The sequence below is a fragment of the Parus major genome, chromosome 1A, assembly GCF_001522545.3.
Source record: "Parus major isolate Abel chromosome 1A, Parus_major1.1, whole genome shotgun sequence".
Classification (NCBI taxonomy): Eukaryota; Metazoa; Chordata; class Aves; order Passeriformes; family Paridae; genus Parus; species Parus major.
In genome coordinates this window covers 53,598,097-53,618,215 of record NC_031773.1, presented here as the reverse complement: position 1 = coordinate 53,618,215, position 20,119 = coordinate 53,598,097, and the positions used below count along the sequence as shown (strand labels likewise).

The 20,119-nt window shown below is 38.9% G+C and overlaps 1 protein-coding gene across 12 annotated transcripts in view; it reads left to right on the top strand.

Moving 5' to 3' along the window:
• The window catches only part of TBXAS1 (thromboxane A synthase 1), a 258,727-nt gene that overhangs the window by 131,529 nt on the left and 107,079 nt on the right, over positions 1–20,119 (top strand). For 11 of the 12 annotated variants that reach the window (XM_033514764.1, XM_015628575.2, XM_033514763.1 and 8 more), the window contains one exon: positions 887–983. The exons of the other annotated variant lie outside the window; for it this stretch is intronic. In XM_033514764.1, coding sequence (XP_033370655.1) covers positions 887–983 — 97 coding nt within the window. The remainder of the gene's footprint in view (positions 1–886; positions 984–20,119) is intronic. 12 annotated transcript variants of the gene reach the window in all.

The following is a 20,119-nucleotide window of genomic DNA, read 5'->3' as shown; positions in this document are numbered from 1 at the left end:
ATTGGTCAGGAGAAAAGACTCCAGGCAGTTCCCAGAAACTTCAACTTTCTTAAAGGTAAAGTAACTCCTTGACATGGGCCTTGCAGGAAATGGTGCTGGAAAAGGGAGCTCTGCACCTGTAGAAATTGTAGGCTTGACATGGGTCCCAGTCTCTCTGCAGCATCCACAATGGTGTTAAGAACCAGAAGGGCAGACCCTGGCTCCACAAGGTCATTTTAAAATGGGAACAGGGAGATAAAAGGTGTACAGGCAGAGACACCCCTATCACCTATTCTTCTTCTGAAGTTCTACTAATTCCCTTATACTTGGTAAAACCTTTTTTCCCCTCCCTATTAGTGTAATGTAAGTTTGTCCATGGCAATGCAGAGCCTGAGATGCACTCAGTTCCAGTGCTAATAGAAGGGGTAGAAGTGTGCTTTACTGCAGTCATGCTGAGGGGACTTCTTGAAAGACTCATTAGAGGCTGTGCTTAGCCATGAAACAACATTTCATGTGGCTGATGGCAGGAAATACAATTTTGTAGGTCTTTCATGATTATTTCAGTTGGTTTCTAATGTTTCATTCTGCTATAGTTCAGTTTAGCGATACTACATCACTTGCACAGAGTTCAGAGTGAGCACAGAGTGTGTAAACCTTTATGTTAAAACGTTGGCTACGTATTGATTAATCAGTAGAAGATTTTAAACTGTTTACTTTAAATTCCAGGACCATGCATCTTAATTTAACAGTTGGGAGGGCTGGGGAAAGAGACTGCTTTACCTAAGGGAATAAATTTTCTGTGATATTGGTTCACTGCAAGTATATTCAAGCAAAAAGAGATATTTTAGGGAAGGAGATAGTTCTCTGTGGTCATCATCTGCTAAAATGATTCATTATTTCTTTCTAGGTATTATATTGGTCGCCAGATGTTTGTGGTGGTCTCCTCACCAGAGATGATCAAGCAAATCTTAGTGACAGATTTTAGTAACTTCACCAACAGAATTGTAAGTACATATAAAAGTTGGCTTTGTGGATGGAGTTGGTAGCACTGCTAGTTTGAGCTCAGAAGCTGGAAATAGAGAGGCAAAGTTATACCATGGTTCAATAAGACCTTAAGCTATATACATTCAATATATACATTCAGTCAAAGACTCTTGTTACCAAAACAGTCTGAGGATGAAAGGCAATGTCCTTAGAAGAGACACACTGTCCTTGTGACTGAAGCACCAGATGGATGTTGAAGAGGGGGTTTCAATATCCAGTTTTGCCACTGACTTCCTGTGAAATCTTAGGAAAATCACTTACCATCTCTCTTCCTCGGTTCTCAATCTGTAACATGGAGATGGTATTATTTGCTTTCTTTCACACATGGTCTGTTTTGTGCTTTTAGGCTGTACAGGGCAGGAGCGGTCTGCCTGGGACAAGGACATGCCTCCCACAGCTATTGTTTATTAGTCACACCTGAAAATAATGAATAGCAAAGAAGGAAGTTGGAGATAGAAAGAATTTATACATGTGCTCTTGGTTACACTCACCTTGGAAGGCTCATTTTCAGAAGGTGGTTAGAACAAATAATGCGGTTGAATGGCCAGAGTTCCATCAGTTGCTCAGCATTTTACAAGGAAATATCGTCACTGCGTGCTGCCTCGGTCCCATCCGTTCTGATTCCCTCTGGGCCTTTTGTATGCTCAAATCTGCTCAAACAAACTCACATGTATTCAGGAGGGTTGTTTGTGCCCTTGGGAAACATTTTTTCTCTGATCAGCTGTCTGTCTCTTCTGTCCCTCTGATCCTCTCTGCACCCAGTCAGTCTGTTTGCAGACTGCTTGTCTCCTTTGCTTGTTTCATTTGGTACATGAGTTTCATCTTGTCACTGCCTGTATCTTACTTACTAACTACTGGTACCAGCTGCCTCCCATTCTGCCCATACTTGAAAGGAAGAATCTATTTTGAGACTTCTTAGGCTGAAGCTGTTATATGTGACAAGGGGGTTTCCCCCCATTTTGTCTGTACTTGAAGAAATTTTCCATCCCTTCCATTCTTCCACCCAAGCAGAAACCCTATTTCTTCCTGTCTATAACTTTCCCCATGTTTTTCTTCTTTATATTTTTACCCACTATACCTAGCAGTAGCTGGTGATCAAGCAGCACTTCCCTGAAATTAGAAAGTTTCCTTTGAGGGGATCCTCAGAGATTTGTTCTTGTGTGCTTAACTTCAGTCAGCTTGGTCATTTGGATATATCTTTATATATCCAAATACATATATATATATATATATATATATATATATATATAGTCACACTTCTCAGCTGGTGAAATTTGTCTTCCTCTCCAGGCCTTTTGCATTCAGAGGTTTCTCTCTCTTTCTTGTGGTTGCATGTCCATGTCATGGTCTGTCTGTAACATCTGTGTTCATCTCTAAAATTCAGGTAGATTATGTCACTATAGTCACTTTCTCCTTCTCTCTCCTTTTCTTGTTCTTCATTAGGGATCTGTTAGGTAGAGCTGTCTCTGCAGGTTCACATCTTGCCCTTATCACTTGACTGTCCCCTGAATCATTTGTGGCTTTTCTGTACAGCATCCTGCTTTATTGATGAAGAACTAAGACACAGACAGCGTGACATCCCTGCCACTAACCAGAAAACTATGATAGATGAGAAAATTTAACTCTTAGCCCTCCCTTTAGCAAAATTAGCAGTTTCCTGCCTGTGCAGGGTTGCTATTTCTGCCTTGCTTAATGCCCATGAGTCTAAATCAAATTAACTTCCTTCATTGTATATGCTCTCATCTGCTTCTTCTGTGGTCTTCTCACATTGCCACAATCTTCGATAATTTCTCACTTACCACTTTGTTCTTCCCTCTTCCAAGCCATTGCTTTTCACTTATTGAATATAGCAACCTTCTGTTTCTGGGCCTTTCCACATCTGACCTGGTGACCTTTTCTCTGGAGGTTTCACACTGGAAGCTGTCTCCACTTTAATTTCCGTCAGCTCTCTTGGGAAAGTGTTTGATTATCCTGTACACTAGTAATCCTACACGAATATAAATAATGCTGGATGGTATGTAAGGAAGGCCAGTGGAATTTATTCGGATGTGATTTGGGTTGTATGCAAATAATGACTGAAAGGTGAGAGTGAGAAAAGCTTACTTTCCAAGTAATAGAATTCTGTCTTATCACATTGACTGAATAAATGTCATTTTAAGACTTTTAATAGGGTTGCTTCTGTTTGTATATTTTAAAATAAGTCAAAGCAAGCTCATCTACTTCGAGTGAAGGTTTCTTTTTGCTAGTGGAGAATTCAAAATGCAAAAAAAGACCGCCCTGCTTTATTTTACACATTCCTTCCCCAGTGAAGAGTGGTTATAGAACTGACTTTTGAGTCAGTACTGTTCACAAAACTAGGCTAATATATTCCAGTCCAGACATGGCACATGCTTATTATTTCAACCCATATTTTTTAGCTGAAAAGCATCAGCCTTTTAGGCTTGGAGGATGGGAATACATATGAAACCATTGGGTTTGAACAGGTCTCAGGAACACACACTTGTGCTTTTCTTTTCCAACCTCCCCATGTGCGTTTCCAAAATCAAGGTTTGTACTTCATCCAACAGAGTGAAATGTGAGTTATCTAACCCAGAATGCCTCAAAGTGAGATTATTCTCTCTGTAGCAGTTGTAGCAACTGTATGTTAACAAATTGTCACTGAGTTTCAGGATGTGCAGGACTAATTCTAAAAGCTAAGTGTAGAAGAAGTTTGTATACCATGTTTATTTTGCCACTTTTTCAGTTAACTGTAAAATAGATATATATTTGATTAAGAGATAATGGGAAATCAAACTTGTGAAGGGCTGAAAACAGTGGATATATTGGTAGAAGCCAGTAAGATGATGATTCAGTGAATTCTGACAGTTTTTATTAAAGCTGTCTGTAATGTGATGTCATGCCTTTGAGTGTTCGTTAGCAGGATGACCATAATCTGGGATTGTGCACTTGTGGGCTTCCTTCTGGGAAGTCATCAGAAGGCCTCCATGGAATGAGAGTGGTTTTAATCTGCTGGGAGAATTCTTTTGGATGCATCTTAGTCCTGTCTCTGCATCCTGAAAGATCTAGACCACTTGTGCACTTCTCACACATTGAACCTGTCTGCTCACTCATTATATAGACAAAGTAGATCCTGCATGTGAACACAAGCAAAACTGCTCTTCATTTTATGTTTCCCTTTGATAATATATATTTCACATCTTTACTATGGTTATCTTTTGAACATTGCTGTAAGAAGTTTTTTATATTCCCCCACCATCCTCTCTTGTTTCTGAATTACTGGTTAGTAATTCCTGAAAAAGAAGTGTATGGTGACTGCAGATCAAATCTGCATTAAGGTTAACTTCCCTTTAGAACAAGCAACCAAGTCTAGCACACAGGCTGTTACTGCCTTGTAGGCACAGGGTATAGATATTGTTAACTGTATAATCACAAGAAGGCAATAATGACACTCTGCTTTCCCATTTAATTTGGTCTCAATTAATGTAAGCGTTAGAGACATTCAAAACAAAAAAATGTCTGCTGTAATATACCTTCATACTTGAGGCACATGAAGCCTTTTTCCCATGTTTTTAATTATAGTTGAAGAAGAAAATATGAAAATTACTTTATATACCTTCTGCCAAAAAAATATGGAATTAATTTTAATTTAGGTTAACCATGGAAACCTCAGCCAGCATTTAGGAAGAGCTGTGCTGGAGTAAATGATACCTTTTTCTCACAACTGTGTTAAGCTGTCTCTTGAATAGAATTGTCCTTTTAAGAGCACTAAGACCATTTTTTACTTCATTACTGTGTTGCAAGTGAGATAGGATTATTATGTTAGTTGCATTCTTCCACATGGGATAATGATACATAATCTGTTTTCAGATTGTTTTTAATTTCTGCATTGAAAATTAGTTTTTCAATTAGTACTTGAGGATCATTAAAGTGTACTTTTAAAAATGTAGGAGCAGAATGTTAAGATGGAGCAATGTGAAGAAAAACATTACCCGGTACATAATTCAAATAATTGAGATGTCTGTAAAAATATTTCCTAGAAATGTGGATTCAGTGAGCCCTAAGGCAAAGGTAAGTACTGGCTAGTCAAGGTTTGCCAGGCTGCTGGATTCAGTGCTCTGCCAGGATTCATGTGGCTACCACAGGTGGAAACTAGTGGTTGATTCAGACCAAATCCTTAAATCTACCTGCCAATCAGCTGGAGGAGAATGACATTTTTAAATTCAAAAATCTACACCAATTCCAGTAGCTGTAAGAAAACATCACTGTTTTCTCATCAGAAGCTTTGCTGATACAGTGTACAAATAATAATGGATTCACAGCAAACAATAATGAAGTGGTAAAAATAAGAATAAAAAAGTACCAGGAATATAATGTGGTACAAAATCCTTGTATCCCTTTTGAAGGAAAAGTGAGCTGCTTGAGCTTCTTTTCTTTTTGCTTGTATATTCTATCTCTTCATTTTTGAGTTGATCCACATAAGATTTGATTATTCTTTTCACATGTAGAATTTGTCTGTTACACTAAGCTGTTTCATCATTATCATCTTTATTTTGGAAAACCTATAAAGCTTCAGGCTTACCTAGAGCATTAAACAAATAAAATGCAACCAACAACCAAGTAGGAAGGAACCTATTTTCTGCATTTTGTTCAGTTGTAGTCCAGGATGCCTGACATATCTCTGAATTGTCTGTTCTTTATGGTCTCTTGCTAGGGCAAAGAAAACTGTGTATTACTGTATCAAAAGATCTATCTAAATTTGATACAAGATGCCCTCCGGAGGTCCCTTCTAAACTCAACCATCCTGTAATTCTGTGAATTTTGGGTCAGGCCCTCAGTCAGCAGAAATCAACATACTAACTTTAGATGATTCTACACTGACTGACAATGATTATGTGTCTCCAGAGCAGGACAGGGATGTAACAACTGGCTTCAAGCAGATCAGCTCAGGAACTGACTGGGGTGCATCTATATTTTCACCTTTTGTAATTAAAGGATCCCATGCATGTTCTGTGCAAGATCTTTCTTTGTGCTTTCTGCTTTGACTTTTAGAGAACAGGCATCAGCCCCACTGATGTGCTGACTTCCAGTAAACAGTGGTCATTCAGTTGTGTATCCAAACGTGAAGTTTTACCCAGCTTATGTGCTGGGCTGTTTCTTCTGTCTCTCTCACAAATGCAGGTTTTATTTTGAAAAATGAACCCACCAACATACTCATTTGGAAGCATGTAATGTAAAAATAGTTAAGCAGTGAAAAGTTCTATACTATTGCCAAAAGACAACATGCTGCCTTGACCCTGTGCCCTTTGGTTGTTTGGTTTAGAAATGTTTCTTTTCTTCAAGTTAAACTTCCTAGGATTATTTCTGGTTGTGTCAATGCCATCGTCATCCTTTCATGTGAATTTCTTTGTTTACTTAGAAATTGTTGTTGTAAAGTGCAATGAACTCAGTTTGTAAATAGATGATGAATGAACTTCGCTGGAAGGTTACCTTTGCATGAGCACAGGGTTTGGAGCACCAGTGACACAGTATGACCGCAGGAAAGTCAGTACTTGGAAAATGATTCAAACAAATGAGAAAACATGAAAAATTATATGTACACACACCAATATATATATATATATATATATATATATGTATATAATATGATGTCTTAATTTTTCCATGCTTTAACATGACCATTCGGTGTGTTGGCTTAGTACACAAGTGGTGATCTGGTGTATGCAAATAGTTTAATTGCGTTATTAAATTTTGACTATGTGCTGGATTTTGTGGATTCAGAGAGAAGGAATTTGCTTTAAATTTTTTCACTGCTTCATTCTGCTTAGATATTTCTTTTTTCATTTTTCCCTCATCCTGTTTCAGTTTGTTTTTTGTTTGGTTCATATAGGACATGGAAGGGGACTGGCATAAGAGCTCTGGAGCCACCATGTCCCATGATTAGTTGCTACATCTGCATGTGAGCTTGAATACATATCTGTATATATTTATGGATGCATACAGATGCACGTATATTGATTTGGGATCTCCTTGTGATTTGAGGAGAAGCTGAGTCTCTATTCCATTCTCTAGAGCACTGTAGACATCAGTTGTGCCATATCTTATTATGGAAACTTCACAAAATATGTCTCTTTGTGCATGGCATGGTGGCATTTCAGTTCCTGATGCAGTAAAGCCGTCATGCCTGATGGCAGGCTGTGCCTTGAACATCCAGTTCTTTGTGATACAGAGCTGTGATATTCTTCCCTCCCTCATGACTTTGTAGGACAAATCCAAGCATCAATCCTGCCACATGTACAATAAGCCTTGGTCTCACTGAGCTGAGAGTATTCGGTGCTTCCAAAAATCATTCTGTGCCTTAGGAGGATAAGTGAAAAGGTGTCCAAGCAGTGAATTTATTAAGATTTTCTTTTTTTGCCTACCAGTTTTATACAGCTTCTAGATCATAGCTGGTTTGAAATCTTGTCTGGTACAGCATCGGTATAGAAAAAGAATCATGTTAGCAGGGAATTAATTTGGCTGTATGGCACTTATCTGTTTAATATTAATTTGTTTGACTGCATATTTGTGGGTGCTGTTGTACAGCCACGTGAGCCCAGATGCCTGAGTGATTTTCCAGCGCCAGGAAGCTGAGCAAGGACTCTTACCCTTGTTTTGACCTGATGGTTCAGGAGCACTGAGGGTATACAACCCTAATATCTGCTTTCTTTCCCAAGTGTATCTCCATGGCTGTGTACTAGACATACTAGAGTACCTTTCTATCTTGGTCAGTATATATGTAACTACTTTGGTGCCTCCTATATCTCATAATATAGCTTTTAATTCAGGATTTCCTTGTTTCTTTCCTCTTTTTGCTTTAAGAACTTGCAGGTTAATTTTTCTGAGCAATTAAATTTAGTTTTGTTTAAATGTTTTAAAGTAGCAGTGCATATGCTTGCAGTAGACACTTGAAAATTAAAATAATAAATATTGTGAGGGTCATTTCTTTCACACTGTGTAAGTCTTTTTATGCATGCACAGCAAATTGTCCCTTATTCCCCATATGCTGAAGCTAATAGCACAAAACTAATGTTGTCAAATGATCACTGCTATTGACTGTAAAATTAATCAGACTTTGGCTTCAGTTACCCTTAAAGAAAGCACTAATGTAGTGGACCATGTTCTGTGAGCCTCCTGATCCTCTGAATCCCAGTGAGAAGAGATCTGGTTTTGTGATTAAGGCTCTAGGTCAGGATTTAGGAGCTCTGAGCTCAGTTTTTGGCCTTGCTACACAATTCCTGTGTTCACAAGGGCAAAGCATTTAGGAAGTGCTTTGTCACCTTAATAAATGTAAAAGAGTATTTTGGGAATTTCTAGCTGAAGAGTATCATTAGTGAATGTGAGTGCTTCAGGACTGATGGCAATGGGCTGGGATTTGGTTTATCTGTTAATTCAAATGGTTGTGGTGGGAGGTTTTTTTTTGTTTGTTCTTAAAAGAAGCTTCAGAAATGCAGATTTAAAAGTTTTAATTAAAAGCTCTTTTTTATTCCCTTTTAGGTAAACTTCTATTTTGAAGTATTAAAAAAAGCTAAAGTAGAAAAGTTAGTATTAGATTTGAGTGTATTTGAGGATCATCATCTCAAGTTTGTAATTTTTATTTGTGATTCTAATTCAGAACAAGAAACCAAGTGAAACCTGCGTGCTGTGAAGTGGGAGAGCTTATTTGTCTTTACCTTTGGACCACCTGGCACCTGCTTCTGCTGACCACTTGTCCTTGTTCTGGCCAGGACAGGGTTAAGTGTTTTGAGTACCTGGGAGGGGGGATGGCCAGGACCCTGAGGTTATTCTATGCCACATCATTGCCAGGGGTGGGGGGAAAGGACTCTCTTCTGGGGAGAAGGGGTTCCTTCTGGTCAAGTAAATCTGGTGGAAAGAGCCATCCAGCATTGTTGATTTTCAGGATGTTTCCATGTGAATCTTTTCTTTTCTTGTACCCTCTCACTGATATTGTTGCTGTTACTGTTCATTTTCTTATCTCACTGCTGTTTCCAGTAAATTACTCTCTCTCAACTTGTGATCTTTCCTGCTTCCAGTTCCCCTCTCCATGCCACTGCAGGGAGAGGGGAAAGCAGGGGAGCAGGAATGTGGCAGCATGGTTTGGGGAATCTCCGTGGGGGCACAGAACTGGGGAGTACCACTCCTAAACCACAATACCACAATTCATAAAAAGATGTCAGCATTTGCTTATGTCTATGCACATTCTTACTTCCCATTTAATTCAGTGGGCCATGACTGTGTATTTACACCAGTATGTTTATTATGTCCAAAATTGGGATATTCCCTTAAATGGGAGGCTTTGTTTTTTCTTTGCCTCTCATGGAAAAGAGGGTGAACACAGTCTCTTCTCAAACAGTTGAGTACTCAAGAAAGACTTGTGTAAGTTTAGGAAGATATAAATAGCAGTAGGCTGGAGTGCCACAGAACAGCTTACAAGCAATCAATCTTTAAACACTGACTGTAGTTAAGTCCAATTAATTTGAGGATGGCCCTGTTGACTGACTTGAAGATGCCTTCTAATTGAGAATGTATTTCCTTTGAGTGATGACTTAGGTAGTTTGCTGTTTGAGGAAGGTTTCCTGTGTTGTGGCTGGAGGAAGACCTCAGCATATTCCCCAGCAGTGGGGGCCAGGCTGTGTTTGGAGAAAGACACACTTCCAGTAAGGCTGCTATTTCCACTGGCTAACATATTGTTGTCCAGGTAGGTCATATGAATTTGTTTTCTTGAGAGTTATGAATCTCTAATTGAGTAAATGAAAACCAATATTTTTCACATTTCCAGATTACAAATAAAACTGGCAGATTCCTCCTGTGTGAAGGGCTGGCAGTATTGGTGGAAATGGATCAGTTACACTCAGATGAAATACAAAATAAAAACTTTACACTTTTTCTCTTTTTCAGGCATGGATTGTCTGTTTTCAAATGCTGTGGGCCATAAACCTTGGTAATATTAAAGCAATGCAGTTGATTGTAAGGAGACTGGGAGACTTAAAAACAAGTTTCCTCTTTCCTTGTCCCCCCATGAAGAAATGACAAGTCAGCAGTTGAGACCACAGCTGATGTTGAGATGCACAGTCCTCTTATTTTTCACAAGAGTTATTATGAAACGAGTTATTTTTCAGCATGGGTCTAAGTATTTGAATCTATCCCTGAGTCTTTCTCTGGTTTATTAATGGGCTGCAGTGCTGCCATCACCATGGTATCCTGCTACCTCTTCCCCTGTGAAGACTACAAAACCACATGATGAAATTTACATTTTTAATTCTCCACTCTCCATGCCTGTGTGCATAAAAATGCTTTGCAAAACCATGGGAGAACACAAATGCAAGGACAATCCAGTATCCAGAAATGACTTGGGTTGCTGTGTTGTTTTGTTAATTTTTAACACTCTCCCTTAATGCTGTTATACTGCAGCCATCAGTGGTTCAATACCTGCTCCTAGGTAGACACCACAACACCAGATGGATTACATACTTTACAGCACTAATGATAGTGGCTGATAATGTGTGCAAATCTCCCTTTCACTGCTTGTTCGAAGCAGTCAAGAAATACTGAATACAGCTGTACATAATTACGCTTCTTTTGAAGCTAAATCAGCCTGTGAAATTTCTGTTCCTGGAAAACGGTCAAAATTAGTCAATAAAAAACCCAACAAAACAAACAAACAACAAAACCCCAAACCCTTTGCATGTGCTTAGTTAATGGTATATTGTGACATTCTGTTTCTTAAATGCAAGGCTTCCCTGCCAAACTGTTGAGATTTAAAGGGGGTGAGGGGTGGGGGGAATACTGCATAATGAAAGTACGAAAAGGTGATTTTGCTGCAGGTGTATGAAGATGCTGATTTGACAATATGCAGTGTGTATGCACTTGTTTGTGCCCTAAGGAGATAGTGTAGGACTATGTATGTGTGTGTCTTAATATGTTGCAGGTATTTGAAGGGTCGCTCCCTGTTCCTTTCACATATTTTCTTTCTGGTACTTTAAGGTCAGCTTTTGAAATTGTCTGTTTTGGCTTGTTAATCCTCACCTATGTTTTCTTCTTTATTCTATCATTCTGCAAGATTTCCTTTTCTAAACAACTGAAGGGAACAAGATCAGAGTTTTATTAGGTTTTGCCTTCCCTTCCCCCCATTTTTTCTCCTGTTGAAACTTGCCAATCACTTTTGAAGCTTACACTGGGCTTTTCTGCAGCACGGGAGATATCATTAAGGCTTTAAACCCACTAATGAGGGAAATGTGCGCTGCTTGAAGGCTCCTGCAATATTAACTACATCCAATTATGTTAGGTAAACGTATGAGTATAGTCAAAACAGGATGAAAGCATATATTTCTATTCAGGCCAAAAGCAGTCTTCTGAGCCAATCTTTCATCAAACCTACATTGGCTATTTATTTACTACGTTTGCAGCACTTTTTTTAATACTGAATAATATAGCATTGAATAGAAACAACACTTAAAGGCAGGAAAGGACTATCTATTCCTAGGGCTCTGTTCCTTACTTAAAGAGCATGTTTTACTGTTGGATAAAATATGTGAAATCTTAAGTCCGATGAATATTTTTTCTTGTTTAAATACGTTATTGCTTCCTTATCTAATCCTGCCCTTAGCTGACTGTGTTATGAGTAGGTGGAGTGCAAATGCAATTTTTGCTGGTCTTTTCTGGTCCTGACCTTTGATTTCTGTTAATTTGTGGGGTTTTTTTAAATGGGAGATTCAATTTATCCTACTTCTTTGGACATACGCTGTGAGAATATTTTTTTGGAAACTTATTCAGTCTTAATAGCACAGGTTTCTAACAGTCCCTCATTTCTGACTTCTGAAATGTTTATTTGACAGTAGCAAAGTTGTAGGCTATTTGACAGACTGGTGTTTTTGTTTACAATTTTCTTCATTTCCCCTATTTTTGACATATAGTGGAGTGTCATGTCCTTTGATTCTTACCTTTCCCAGTCTGCTTTTGTTTAGAAGAGTAATTAGTTTGTCACTTGTTCCAGAATTGACATAGGCTCAGATCACTGCATCCGAGTTGGCCTTTTTACATTCTTGAGCAGTCAGAGTTCAGACCTGGTACTTAGCTTTGTTTTCATGTCTTTAACCACATTTGGAGGTAACTCATGTACAAAAAGTTGTTTTGAAGCATCTGATGATACAGAAACCCTCTTAAGTCTATGGAAGTGACGTTTCACAGCACAGAGAAGCGATTTACATGCACGTATCTGGTAGCTCGGCACTGGGGTAGATGTGATATGGCAATATGTAATATTTGAATGGTTGTCATGTATCATGCCCAAGATCTGTTTAGACTGGTCGAGTGTCCTCTTTGAAAGGTGGCCAGCAGCAGAATTCAAAACAGAGCAGCAGGACACACAGTGACAGTAATCTTCCTTCTGGCTTATGTGCTCAGCCTCCAGGAGCAGTGCTGTGGTGACTTCCAGTGACAGATACTGCATCTGAGCATCATTTCTCCCATTCACTCAATTGGCTACAAATCTGTTCCCACCCCACCCCATCCCATCCCATTTTCAGTCCTTTCTATTAACTCTTATGTTAGCAGGTAGGGGGTTTGGCTTGGGTTTGTTTGGCTTTTTTCTCATGGATAAGCTTTTTGTTTTGACTGTGATAATTCTGTCTGGGGGCTCTTGTGTGAGCACAAGTCTGTTCCTCTTCAGTGAGAATTAATGTGATATATGTGGGCATTATTATACTAATCTTTGCAAGAATTTGCTCTTCATTTAAAATATTTTAAAGGTAGCATCTTCAATATATCTTCAAAATAGAGGGAATGGGTCTCTCTTTAGACACTCATTCACATATCTTAATCCATTTGCCTGCCGTTATGTTTATATTTTAACTTAAAAGTATTAAAGGTCCTTTTTATTTATTTTTTTTAATATAATGATAATGTTATTACCTAGCACAGTGCTAACAATCTTTTGTTAAGATGTCTGAACTGGGCTCACCATTTCCACAGCAAGGCCTACAACACGGATCACATGAGCATTCCTCCTCTGGTTCATCTCAGAAGCTGATTCATCTTAGTTTATGTGACAGTGTGGACTTTTTCAAAACCATGCAGGCTGACTTAGCACTGAAGCTCACAAGGGCTCTCCACCAGCTCCATTTCAATGTTGGTTATCTCCGGTAGACAGGGAATGGCAAGCAGCTGATGGGGTCGTAGCATCTTATATTGATGCAGCTGGTTTGCAGTGGTCCTCTGACCGCAGCCTGGAAAGGTCTCTTCTACCTAGCAATTAACTCTGGTAGATCTGTGCTAAGTGAAATTTTTTGCCACCCTGTTCTTTTTTGCTTGTGACCTACACTATGTAAGTTTCATTCTGCAAGAATGAAACCTCCAGGGGAAAGGAAGTTCAGAGACTTCTCACCACTGACCGCATGTTGCAGCTAAAAATCCAGAGGATCACAAGTGAAGAATGAGTTGGCAGTATTATTTTACTCCCTAGCGAGAATTCTTCTTTATATAGTAACCACATATCTTGGCACCATTTGTTGTGAATAATTGATAACAAATAGTTGGGGGGATCTGAGCCTTGGGAAGGCGCTGCCATGTGTTGTGGGGCTGCCACGGAAGCGCCGCGCTGTGAACGCACAGCTGCTGACCGTGGCAAGGAAAGTTGCAGGACACTTGCCAGTGCTGCTGATGTATTGTCAGCATTTAATTCACCATGCTTGGAAGGGAAAGGGAAGAGGATGAGGGGTGTAAAATTCAAGTTTTTACACTGCATGTCTCACTTGCAGCTCTCCGGCGTAATGAGTGCTCTGTACTTTGAGCACACCTGGCCACTGTGCATTTTCATGTTCATTCATCTCTTTCTGAAGGCTCAGTGGTGGCTTGAGGAGACTCCATTTAGCCTCACAGGCACGTATTCAGCATCATATATACAGAGATCAGGAAACAGCTGTCCTGCAGCAAAAGTAAGGCCTTGTCGATTATTGTTAATTATTTACTCCTGACAACCTCCTCTCACCAGTGTTAAGCAACAGAAACAAAAATAATTACATTCTTTACTGAAATAATGTTCCATTCCTCTTCTTTTCCTTTTATGCTTGCTCTTGGAGTAAAGTGTTTGGGGAAATAAGTAGCAAAAACAAGAGCTATCTTTCAGTCTTGTCTTCTGCTAGATTAATTGTAAGTTGAAGGTACACAAGATATTATTTTTTTTCCCTTTTCAAGGCAATTGCAACTGACAGTTTCCCCATTTCCTTTTCCATTATCAGTGTGTGCATTTAGATGAAGCTAAAACTGCACTCTTGCACTTTTTATGCAGCTTTCCTAAAATAATTCTGAATAATTTAACAGTGGCTCAGAAACATTCCAGTTTAACCAGTCATTGACCTTCAGTCAAGTTTAAATGTCATCAGGCCTATGTTGGTATTTCATCAGTACCAAAGAAGCTGTACTGTCACAGAGGCAATGGTGAGATCTATAATTAAAGTTGCCCAATGTCTCCCATTACAATGTTTTCCTTTCAGAAGATTATCATAGTTTAACTGCTTCAATTAGTATTTTCCATTTAGAATTTTTCAGTCAAAATGGTCTCGCTATTTTGGAGATGATGCCTAGGGAAAAGTTAGGGTTATTTATTGATTGTGAGGAAAATAAACCCAGAGTCTATTTCTTTGGCTTTGGCTTTGTTCCCTCTAGTGTTAAGGGCTGGATATAAAAACCACTTTGAAAATCTGACCAAACTGCTTAAGTTTATAAGCCCCTGAAGAATCTCGGCAAACACAGACTCAACAAAAAATTATTAAAGGAGGCTGACTTACTACTATCGCTCTCTGCTGACAGAACTCTCCAAATGACTAAGAATTTCTACAAGTCATTGTGTGAGCTTTATGTCTGAATGAGGAGAATCCTCTGCTTGTGACTGATTCATTCTACATGAAAGGTTTTGGGGGTTTTTATCTGCAATGTTAAAACTTTTCAGGATATTATTTCCTCTAGAAATCTTAAATTTGAGAAATCAAATAGAGATGCTGTGGGGGGAAAAATGGTATATGATCTAATAACTAAAGGATTGGATCCATTTGGACCCATTTCTTCATATGCTTTAGGATACAAAGACTGCACTAAGCCTAAGATTTTCAAACCTCTTAATGCTTAATTTTGCTCTCTAGTATCCTCCTAATATAATTGTAATTGACTGCAGTAGGAATTGATGGCATACTATATTGTCAACAGCAAGAATTAAAAAAAACCAACAAACCTTTGCCCTAGTGATTTCTGAGATTTGATTAAGAAATGTGTGGAAGACAGAATTTTCATGTCGTATCTGAATCTGAAAAGTTGAAAACCAAAGTAAAAATACAGTGTTGATTGAAATAATTTGTTTCAGTTACAGCTTTTAATGTAAAGAAAAAGTAGTTTTAATTTACAAGGTAAAGCTATTTTGTTCCAAAACCATCTATAAAAAGGTAGCTTCTTGGAACTTTTCTTCTTCTTTTCCTCCAGAAAGCCTAGAGAAAGAAATTGATTTTGCAGTATTGACAGTTTCTTGCAAACCTCATGGAATTATTTAAGTTTCTCTAACCAGCTCTGGTTTTATTTTTGTTTAATGTTTGATTTGAATTTTTAAAAGGAATGGACCCTCACTACCTGGTGTTTCACCATGTCACATTACATGTTCTTTAAATGCCCTGGCTGCTGGAGGAAGCTCCCTTGTTTTATCCTCCTTGTGATCAAGTAGGGCAGCTCTCATTTTTTCACTTTTTTCAGCTCTTCCCTTTGTGGTAACACTTATATTGGCAGTGACAGTCACTTTTGGTTATAAAAACAGTTTTGTTCTAGGGTTGAGATTTATTCTAAGTAAAAAAATCAGCAGGGTTTTACATGTCACAGAGGGTTATTTTTTTCAGTTTCAAAATCCTTTTTATTTTCCAGGCTGCTGGATGCTGGGAGTGTTCAGCATGAACCTCAAGTGTGAGAGAAGCAGCTGTACAGATGCAAAACGAGTTCTTGTGATGTGGAAGTGTGTGTTGTGCTGGCCAACACTGATGGTTGGGAGCTACCATTCCCACCCACCAATAAAGCTGGACTTGGAAGTGCAGATTCTAATAGCTTGCCAGTAAAAATAACAGACTGGGTGCATGCAGTCAAGTGTGATGTGTGTGCTGAGTATGGGTACAGCCTGGCAATTTCACTGGTGTCTGGTCCTTCCAGAGAGTGAAGCCTCTTTCCTTTTTCAGGTGGGAAATCCCAGCAGGCAGAACTAAGGCAACCTCCAGTCAGGTTGCTCACTGCCATTCTGTGTGTGCCTGGCTGTTGGGGGGTCAGTCCTCAGTGGAAGGTTGCAGGTGTCTCATTCTCATGGCTGGCACACACACTCCTTCCCCAGACTCTTGATAAAAGAGACACTGAATCCCAAATCTCGCTGTGTCCTCGTGTGCATTTGCTGAGCTTCCTGCTTGTGTGTGCCCAAAATGCTGGTGCTGCCTTCTTGGGCACCATGAGTGGGGAGAATTTGGGCTCTGATCTATCCCTCTGTTTTCATGTCATGGCAAATGCACTAAAACTGAAGCAAGAGTAGTGAAATAGGCCCACTAAATACTGCATCAGCCTGTTTGGCTGGAAAGGGATCTGTGAGCTCTGTGGTGTGGACTTCATTTTGTGGGGTTTTCGTTGTTTTATACTTTTGATTTATCCTAGAACTCTTAAGATAACAAGATATGGTGACATGCTTTGTTTCATAATCTACACTACTTCCTATTACAAGTCCAAATGTTTTAGAATGTAAAAGTAGCTGATACTGTTCACTTATTTGGATGAGGTACTTGCTGATACTCAGAGGAGTGTTTCAACTTCTTTCCTTGAAGAAATCAGTAAAAGCAATGGGAGCAACAGTCTGCTTACAGGTGGTTTGTGAAGTAAGGCTGTTTTATAGAAATTGTGAGCTCCAGGGAACTCATGATAAGTCCTGTAATGTTATCTGTGTGCAATAGGACTTTATTATTGTTGAAATTATCTTATGACAAACATTTCATTCTAGATATGCTCAAATTAATATGTAAGAGGCAAATGAACAAACATTATTTCATATAAGCTTGTCAAAACATGCTTTCATAAATTAGGATTCTTTTTTGTTTTTATTTGATTGAAACTAGGCAATAAACACAAATGTGACATCTTGGAAGATAAAATGCTGAAAGTATGCTGTGCAACTCCTGAGAAAGTTTTATAGCTTAGCTCTTCTTGAGGGACAAATAAATGAGCAATGAAAGCAGCTACTGCTATCAGGGAAATGCATTAATGTTTTGACAGATAGATGTGGAAATCTTAATATATGAAGCTTGGAATTTTTTTCCCTGATGTGTAAATATCCACTTAATGTAATTAGAAAGCATTGTGAAGTAGCAGGCAGGGAATTCAAATTCTTCAGCTAAGCAGATACTGTAAATATGATTTGTTGACAGCTTGTCATTCTGCCTTTACGGCTGACCTGGAGTTTTCTTTTTGAATGACTTTTCAAAGGAAAAGTAACAAAAAAAGTTAAGTATTTAGCCAGGGAGTGTTCTGACCTGGAGTAGCAGCATATGCTTAGAGAAAGAGCAGAAGAGCAGAGCAAGTGCAGAGCAGTATTTCCTGTAGAATATGCCCCTAACATCTGACTAGCCACGGTCTACTTCCTGAACTGAAAGCTGTATTTGTGTTTTTAATTTTTAATAGCCTTTTCTTCCAGTAGTTTGATTTAGATATCATCTTGAACCCATTTTTTGTTTCTTAAACCATTAGGAGGCTTCACAAGAAAACTTTTATTGGCTTTGCTTGACATTGTTTTGAAATTTTCTTCTTGGCACTGGGGGGAAAAGGTGAAATACTTTTTTCTTGAGTTGTTTTGCACATACTGGAGATCATTGGTTTGTTGTATTAATCCCAAATCTCCTGTTTCAAATTAGATAAATGTCGGTTTGAAGTATATTTTGTGTGTCAGGATGTTGTCACATGGGAAATGGGGTATTAGGGAACAAGTTTTAGGTGCTACATGGGAACTTGGAAGACTGATAAAAACCCTTTACAATGTGTTTCACCTTTTGGTCATAGTTTGCCTTAGCCACTTGTTTATTTTCAGTGTTTCTCTTTGAGATGTTAAGCTAGGAAGGCTTGTATATAATTTTATTTCTGTCTTGCAATACCTGAGTGGAAGAGATAAAACTAAAATTGTCCATAAAATATGAAGTGCATGAAGAATTGACATTTCTTATATGTACTTTTCTCCAAATAAAAATGTTGCATGCAAGTGATATTTTTAAGCTAAGCCACTGGAAAGCCTCCCCTTCACCTGCCTCGCTTACCTCTCCTAGTGAACAGAAGGTCCTAAGCATTTAACCCCTATTTGAGTATCTTAATTTGACAATACAGATTTAAAACCCTTGCTTAGCCATAGCTAATATTCTGAAGTGTCTTGAATCCCTTGGAGCTGCTGATTTCAGCAGCTGAAATCACCAAATGGAAGCTTAGCAGTTTTGAATCTTGTCCAAGATAGGATATCTATGAATATGATGTTTTGAGAAGAGATGTCCCTCACACTTGCCTTTGAAACTGGCTGGCGGCTCAGGCACTGCAGAAAATGTAGCAGCGATAAACATGGTTCTTTGAATCACAAAGTGATGGAGACAGGCTGCTTCAGTGCAGTCCCCCATGACAAGGGATGCTGCCCACAGTGCAAGAGAAGGGCTTTCACATATCTACCTGCTGGAAATCATTCCAAGGCACTCCTCTCATCTCTCTGTGAGGTACCCTGCCTAGAAACTTACAGGTGATTATTTGAGAAGATGCACTTGCAACCTTATTTGTTGAATCAATGCCAAATAATATGTAGTCCATGGCATTAATGAAGTCAGTGAATGTCTGCAGCCTAATAGGCCTCAGACTATCCCTCCCTCCCCCTAATCTGTACTCCTGCTGTAATAATTCTTTCCTTCATTATTCCTATTTCCTTATTTTTCTTCCTATACTTATCCAGAGGAAGGAGTTACAACTTTTTTCCCCCGCTATGAATTTTGCTCTGTCAGTGATTATTTGAAGGCAGGTTACTACCATGACTTCCTTCGCTTTGCAGTTGTAAGAAAGGGAGTAATCCCTGATCACGGCTGTAGTGACCTCTCTTCTGTGAGACCTTAAGGAAGCATAGCACTCTTCCTATATTGCTGTCACGGCAGCTTGGATAACTCTGTGCTCATTTTGGTGAACTTTTTCTGAGGTATCTAGTTGCATACTCAAGGCATTTGGGTCAGCGGCCAAGAGGACAGGCAGTGGGATGGTGAGTAGTACTTACAAACTCTCTTGGTATTCTCCAATACCAAGCTTTAAGGTTGCTGCAGGTATATCCCTGGATGAGGAGATCATGGAGCACAATGGTCCTGTGTAAATAAAAGTTCTAGCCAAGTTCTTATGTACATTGCCTGTCATTTCTACATATGCCAATGACTGAAAGCACAGTGGTATATGTGTACCAAAAGTTATTGGGGACTGCTGTTTTCCAAATACTCGTTATGATTTGTAAAAGGAACATTCTGGTCCTCTACCTTTCCTCAAGGAGAAGTGTGTATAAACAGAGAGGCCTTTAATAGCCTTATAACTTTATCCAGTATTAAAAATTCCAGTTATGTCAGCTGGAGAGTGGATTTAAATGTGTTTAAAAACTGCTTCTCAGCAGAAACTGTCTATAGAGTATGAGTTCTGTAGTACAACCTGAATTTGTTTATAATACCAAAACATTATTAATTAAGAGCAAGTACTTTTTTCTTTGGTATGATTGTTTTGATTCCAAATATGCAAACTCATGAATGCATGGACTTAATTTTGGTGTTGCTTACACCAACAAATGGAATGTGTGACTTGCATCAGTTTGGGTCAGACTGCAGGAGGCCATATGTGTTTATTTTAGCATTTATGGGTGGTTATATTTACCTCATTGCAATGAATCGCTTTGGTTTCTATTGACAAAACCATGACTTAAAAGAATGTTTGCAGAGACAAGAACAGATGTTTCCAGGCTGCTTGCCACAGAGGGGAAAAAAAGACAGTATTCGCTTGTAAGCTGGGG